Raw genomic sequence first — 7,373 nt, forward strand, 5'->3', positions numbered from 1 at the left:
GACTATAATACTACTATATAAGCTACTACTACTGACCAACACTTTATCCTTGCATACACACACAGCGTTCACAACAAAGGTAGGTACTGTAGGTGCCTTCTTGGTCAACGTGTATTATAACTGCATTTGATATGACATTTCCTTAAGATCCATTTGGGTCAAAATTGGTTTAATCCAAAACATGACAAAAATGGGTGCAAAATGCTGTAAATTAAAATTTAAGTTTATTTTTGAGCTGCTGCCCCCCACAAAATTCTCTGTGCATGGGTACACAGGCCCAACACACACAAAGACACAATAATCATCACTTTTCAGTAACAATGGTTTATAGAACTCAGTAGGGGCCTACAAGAGGAAATAAACTATAATTAAGATCAGTGTAAATAAGTTAAATGGATTCTGTCTCCATGGAAAATAGGCCCACAAAGCAAGCAGGAGATGTGTGTGGGGGGGGGGGGGAGTTGGGGGGTGGGCACAGTATGCGTTTCGTGCTCCAATTGATTAGGCAAATTTCCTATTGTACTACAAAACAGTTTGATGGCAATAAAGGAGTAAAATGCATGTGGACTTGATTAGCTTGTTGGCTGATAATGAAGCCTCAGTGGAAAAGAAAAGCTTTCAGGTATTTAACAAAAGGCAGAGGTATGTTATCAGTGCATTGCTCCACTGACGTTTCCTGCAGTGTTTGATAACACTGCCCCACGCAAACACACACAGCTGCAAGACACCCATGTGCATCCATCTAATTACTACCTCAGGCAGGCCGCTCAGTCCCATAAATCCTGGGGCTGTGTAATTAAACCACATGGCCAGCAGCCTCGGAAACCAGCCACACGTGCGCAGTGAGACGCACTCTTGCAGTCCTGAACTGAGAACACACACACACAAAAAAAAAAAAAAAAACACATGTTCTTCCCACGCAAGGGGGCACAAAGTGATACACAAATGGACAAAAGTCAGGTAAACCGAGGATGTTTTAACAGTTGACTGTGTGGGAATGTGCTGGTCATTTTCTCCAGCTTATTACTAATCATTTTTTCACCTGCTTTCACTGTAATTAACAGGATTTTCAGACCTAAAAGATGCACATTCATATTTGATAATGATGCATGCCGCTTTCCACTGACCTCATAAGTCAGAGCTGGGAATTATTTCTGTTAGTATCACTGTTAGTTTGCTCCAGTTTAGCACTGTTAGCATTTTATGATATTTTAATAAAGTAATGATGATCAGCTATTCACCATCATCCCTAAACACTAGATCACCAAATAGTGTTCACCAAAAAGCAGTGGTGTTGCTGAAGCTAACTAAGCCACTGTTGTTTCGACAACGTGTGAGCGGCTTTGTAATTGCAATTTCAAAACTGTGATGCAAGCAAACTACACATTTAAATAATTATACCTGTCCTTGCAGAGACGACCCCAAGCAATGACTTCTAGCAATGCCGAATAATGCACTGTACAACACAGGGAACATTTCTCTTCTTCCTAGATACAGCCATAATACCAACAAATGTTACAATCAGCTTATATTACAAATTACTATGGCATGAATGAGAGTTCATGACCAGCAGGAGTTTAGCTATGTATTAGGATGCTCCTGTGCTCTACTCGCAGTGTGTTCTCTAAACACCACCGGTCTCTCCCACTGTGAAATTATGACTCTCCTAACTCCAGGGTGCATTACACTGACCACAATCATGGCCTCTTGCCCCATCCAGGTGGAAATTAAGCGTCTTTGACTAAACGGTCTGATGTATACAGAGAGTGGCCTGGGGTTCAGCACAAGACATCCCCCGGCGCCTGCCTGATGCCATCTCTGTGTACATTAGGCTGGGCTTGTTTACAAACATACAGCTTATCCTGCATACAACCCAAATATCCTGGTAACAACAGGCAAAAGTGTCTTGGACATATTAAGGCTATACTGAGTGAGAGAGGTTGGTGGTGGCCAAAATAAACAGGCATTTATTGTGGTTAGTGTTTGAACGCCTTCAGAATGGTAACTTTATAATAATTATTATATGTGTTTCTTATAAGCTATTCACTATTAAACATCCACACAATCTTAAGGGCAGCTGGCAATTCCATGGAGGTGGTGGGGGGCGGGGGCATTAAACAATTGCAGGCCTAGTGAAATATTAGTGTTATTGATGCTGCTATTACAGACAGCACAGGAGGGTTTCATCAGGCTGAGTGTATGACAGCTCGGAGCAGGCGGCTTTTCCAAAATTCTGCATGGCAGCTTCAGAGGGTCTCCTGCAAGTCAATGAGGGAGAGGGAGAGAGAAAAAAAGGAGAGCGAGACAGGTTTTGTGCTCGAGGAAATGGTCCGGAAAAAGAGAAGGATTACGTTTCACAGCACAGCTGGCCACACCTAGGACCGCGAGTGGAAGAATAGAGAGAGAGAGAGAGATTACCTTTTCCTCTTCCCACCCTTTCCTGAGTTTGGCTCTGCATACGCCTCGGCCCAAAATTATACCAGATGTCATGTCTAGAGCAGGGGCTAAGCTGACCTGGGTTGAAGAATTTAAAAAATTTTGGAAAATATTTATAGACGTGGCCAGGTTTGGAGCTGAGGGTCCTAAACGAGCCAGTCTCCCACGGGTTCCCCACCACACTATAACTCTGCCCGCCTACCCCTCCTGGAATGCCACAGATCAGAGAGAAGTTATAAATGGCCAGAATCAAGGCGGCCAAACCCTTTTCCTCCACTTTGATCATGCACTTGCCCAGGTAAACCCTGAGAGAGAAAAAAATGTCAAGAGTGCCAAGTGGTTCTGGTGTTGTTTTAACTCAGTGCACTCTGAAACACACCAGTAACCACAGAGAGACAGTTATCACTTCCATTTCCACACATAAACAAGCAAACTTTTTCCATTCAGAGTTTCTGCATTTCCTTGCAGCCAACTGGGCTAAAAGTCATCTTAATGCCAGCACAAGGCATGTTGTTCAGACAGACTGCGTTAAAATGCACAGAGCATGCTCAGGCTCTGCCCACCCTTGAATGGTGGCCTAGCTGCATTGTGAGCTTAAAGAAAGACATAGAGCACAATGCCGCTTAGGTGAGTGCCTGTTTTTAGAACATGGTTTCCTGCCGTCGAGCATGTCTCTCCATAACAAACATCCCAAAGGAAAGTACGGCGTCACAAGAATCCAACCTAAAATTCTGGACTGAGGATTGCCCAAGAACAATCTGCACCCAGCCTGGCAAAAACGACCAAGTTCAGACTCCAAACACAACTGTAGCCAAGTTATAAAACTGGTCTGCAACCCTATAAAATTCTGTCCAAACTCAACTGCAGCCTGACCAAATTCTGTCTGGAGCTTCCCCAATAAGTTCACCACTGGTGGCCACCACAGTCTTATAGCGTGTGCCTGGTATGAACCACAACACACTCAGCTAACTGATCAACAGATAGCCAAACTTTGATGCAAATACCTAGGCTCCAACTATATATCAAGCTGCCCACCATACAACCTGGTGGGGGGGGGGGTGTCTGGTGGCTGCGGCTGATGCTGTAGCATGGACAGGAATGTATGTCATGACTGACCCTGCCCCTCCTTCATAGCCCCCTTGGGAGGGGGCGGGTAGGATGATCCAAGGGACAAGCCTCCTCTGCTTTAGTGCACTACTGTATGGTAATGAGCCTGCCAGCCCTCCACTCTCTCTGGAGGATCTCAGTGGGAGGCATGGCTCTTCAGACACGATCTGTCTAACTGCTCACAATCATGCTGCTGATAGAAGACAGCACCAAACTGCCATCAGCAGCAGTGATAACGATAAGAGAGATGTTTTGCTAGCAAATGGTTTTGTGGAGATCAATGAAAATTCAGACAAAAGTTACACAAAAAAATCTAGTCTATCAGAGATGACCTCACTCGGCCCAATTTGAGGTCAGTCTGTAACCTGTGCTATGTCATTCTTGCAGTTATCAAAACTGCAATTGGAGAGATACTTTGAAAAGAGAGGGAACTTACTTAAAAGCAAAACCCCTGCTTTTAAATATGGAAGAGGTAATATTGTGAAAGACAGGATGATACGGAATGTGGCACTCAAGGCAGAATGGAAAGAGGGAGACAGAGAAAGAGAGAGAACCATAGCAGGACATCCATACAACAGATGGAACCCCAAGCATCCCGCCCTTGCGCAGACTATTCCCATAGCGTCTGCATGAACAAAGCCCATTCAATCAGACATTCTTCAAGTGGCCTGCAACCTTGCAGGCCCCCCCTCCCCAAATCCCCATCTAAAAGAGTCTCCTCTCTTTCACAGCACCCCCCTCAACATAAAGCAGTGCACCCACCCTTTCTTTACCATCACAAAGAACATGTTTGTTTGTGCCCTGCTTTTGATGCGCACAATCGTCAGCAGCGCCATCTCCTAAATTGGAAAGGAAGTCGGTTTTAGGCAGGAGATTCGCTCCATATGTAGTTTATGTCTTTCCATGCCTACGTTCACCACATGTGAGCACGAGCCTTGTTTGGGTTTGTTTGAAAGTGCTTGTAAAACAAGCACTGTAAAATCCTACATTTTCACAATCCTACATTTTTTTTTTCCATTAAGAAAAGAAGCTGGTTGAGGAGGGGGTGATGGGTGTTTTTGCAGTAAGCACATTAAGCTTTGAAAGGTTTAGAAGCCTCAGCTCAATTCTTGTGTTTATGTTTTTATACCAACATCCAAAAATGTCTCCAACTGTTTGGATATCATACTACTGCTGAAACTATTCTCTCTACCACCTGCTGACCAATCTCACTTTCCAAGCCAAGATTCTGATTCCCAGAGCAGTTGCCTGTTGAAATCTCTGCAGCACCTTTAAGGACAAACCCCCCTCTCCCACCCCATCCCATTCTTCTAAAGAGCTTGGCCCTGTTTCTCTAAAACCACACATTTAAGCGATTATTCTCCACATTCCCGGGAACAAAAGGACAGAGGGGCACTCGACCTGCCTCTCCGCTCCGAGAGAAAGTCGATATGATGCCGTGGCATGCTCTGAAAGGAGATGAGCCAGCTGGTGAAAGGAGAATTTGAGGAGAGGGGCTCCTGGAAGAATGCAGAGCATTGGCCTGATGCTCGGTAATCCCAGTCCCTGAATGCGCACTGGCTTTGGGACAGCTCGCTCTGACAGCTTCCAGACACTCAAACAATATGAGTGAAGTCAAGCCATCAACACCCTGGGACTTCACACATCTTCAGCTGCCCACTTTTCGCCTGTTCTAAACAGCCCAGTGCAGAAGGTGACTAGCACACAGGTGTCTGACAGCAAAGATGATATATCACATACACGCAAAAGTCTGGGAGATCATTTGGAGACTAGGAAGCATTAGTCTGAACTTAAAAGGTGTGAATGTTCCCAATAATAAAGAAAAAAAGATTGTTGTGACATGAAACCCTGAAAAAAATAAACAAATGAAAAAAAACTTCATGATAAAGACCCCCACATAAGAACAGAGCAGAGTAATCAGTGGCAAAATAGCAGTGACATTTCACAGGGTGCTCAAGATCATGTGTCCCTGAATGGGGCAATAAAACCTGAGAATATAACTACTGCCTCCTCCACTTGTTTTAGGCTCCTGATAAATAATATTAATTAATGTCTGCCTCGAAAAAAAATTGACTATTTTAGTCAGGGAGGCTCTCCTTGGTAAAGCTGACAACAAACACTGCCAGTCCACGATAAGCATGGAAATGTGTGGTGGGTTTTATAGGCGCCCATTTCACACCCACTTTATTAAGTCGATTGGACAGTCCCATTTAAACAGTGGTGCCATCTGTGTCCACCCCGTATTTCTCTGCGATAAGAGCATTTTAACGACGCTTGCTTCTGTTTAACGCGATAACGATGCAAAAACAGCCTCACTTAAACACGGGTTGCAAAATACAGGCTTTAGGGATTTGCATTTTGTTACACAAGCCTATCGTGCGTTTTATTTGAATATCAAAAGCCTTGGCAACAGCTCGACCGATCCTAGTGTCTTCCAGTCGTTCAAGTGGTCTAACACAATCCTATCAAGACCTTATCTTAACTTTACTTAGGTCAACGGCAGAAGTGCCGCCCGCTTAAAAGATGCTGCTGGCGCTGGACAGGATTCAGTGAAGCTGACGTGAAAGAACGATTTTCTAAACGTATGCTTTTGAACACTTACCTAAGATAAGGCAGAGGATGTCTAGGACTATTAAAAGTTTCCTCTTGCTCTTGTTGATGCTGCTGCTGCTGCTATTTAAAGTCGAGGTTCCACCGTTTCTTGTTTCGGGTGCCATTGCCTTCTCATACACGTACTTTGGCATGTGAGAGCTCCGTCCTCCTCGCTTTTAAAAACCACCTCAGTCCACACGAGAAGATGAACCCGCTGAAAAGTAACGGCTACACAACACGGACTCGTCAAGATGATGCGGAGTCGAGGTCCAGTTTAGGTGATGAGAAAAGTCATTAAAAGTTGGTAGACGTGTTGTCCTGTGGATCCTCTCTCACTCTCTGTGTCTGTATGAACACGAAGAGTTGTTTGAAACGAGTGAAGTAAACGCGGGGTGTCGTCTTGGGCTATCAAATGAAAACAATGGCCCCTCGTTTAGTGTCCTTTCAGTGAGTGGAGGCTCGAGTCCGCTTCGGCTCTGGCTGTTAGAGGGCTTCTTGTGGGGGGGACGAGGCGAGAGCGGGGTTTTAAAAGAGCTGGAACTCCAGCTCGAGTTTTAAGTCCCCTTCCTCCGTCTCCTCCTCCTCCTCCTCCTCCCCTTCTCCTCTTCTCCTCTTCGTGCTGAGAGCTCCAAAAGTTTCAGCCCCCTTTCTCCAGCTCCGTGCCGGTCGTTACCTGCATACTGCTTAATGTCCTAGTACACTCGCACCCTCCACTCCAAACGCGGAGATTTTCACACCCGTATTCGGACCAGCCCGCCCACCCGCCCACCCGCGCTGTGATTGGATATTACCGTTCCGTCCATCGGCTAAGAGTTCATCCACACTCTTATTCCCACAGCAGCTCGACTTTCCCCGGTAAAGCAACCACAGGACTATACGGGGCCTGTCTTAATACGGGTGTGAAAAACATTAGACAGCACAGACATTTTCTGAAATGAATCACCCTGTGGTTTGCTAAACTTTGGACATAAACTACTTCTTTAGAGAAAAAAGAGAATGAATGAATGAATTAATTAATTAATAAGAGAACGAGAATGCTTGTTGTTGTTGTTATACTCCCTTTCCCTCAAGCAATTTCTGCTACTTGCCAGGCTTGTAAATAGGAATATGTTCTGACTTGCCTGGTTAAATAAAAACGAAAATGAATACATATATATGACACAGCATATATCTCCAACCGATCAGGTAAGTAGTATAGTAGTATGTTTGAAGTGTATTGAAGCCTATTCTACATTTAT

The 7,373-nt window shown here is 44.7% G+C and overlaps 1 protein-coding gene across 2 annotated transcripts in view; it reads right to left on the minus strand.

Moving 5' to 3' along the window:
• The window catches only part of plpp3 (phospholipid phosphatase 3), a 42,695-nt gene extending 35,976 nt beyond the window's left edge, over positions 1-6,719 (minus strand). For both annotated transcript variants that reach the window (XM_066677437.1, XM_066677438.1), the window contains exon 1: positions 6,146-6,719. In XM_066677437.1, coding sequence (XP_066533534.1) covers positions 6,146-6,287 — 142 coding nt within the window. In that variant the 5' untranslated portion in view covers positions 6,288-6,719. The remainder of the gene's footprint in view (positions 1-6,145) is intronic.
• Between the last annotated feature and the right edge of the window lie 654 nt (positions 6,720-7,373).

This window comes from Hoplias malabaricus, chromosome 7 (genome assembly GCF_029633855.1).
Source record: "Hoplias malabaricus isolate fHopMal1 chromosome 7, fHopMal1.hap1, whole genome shotgun sequence".
Taxonomy (NCBI): Eukaryota; Metazoa; Chordata; class Actinopteri; order Characiformes; family Erythrinidae; genus Hoplias; species Hoplias malabaricus.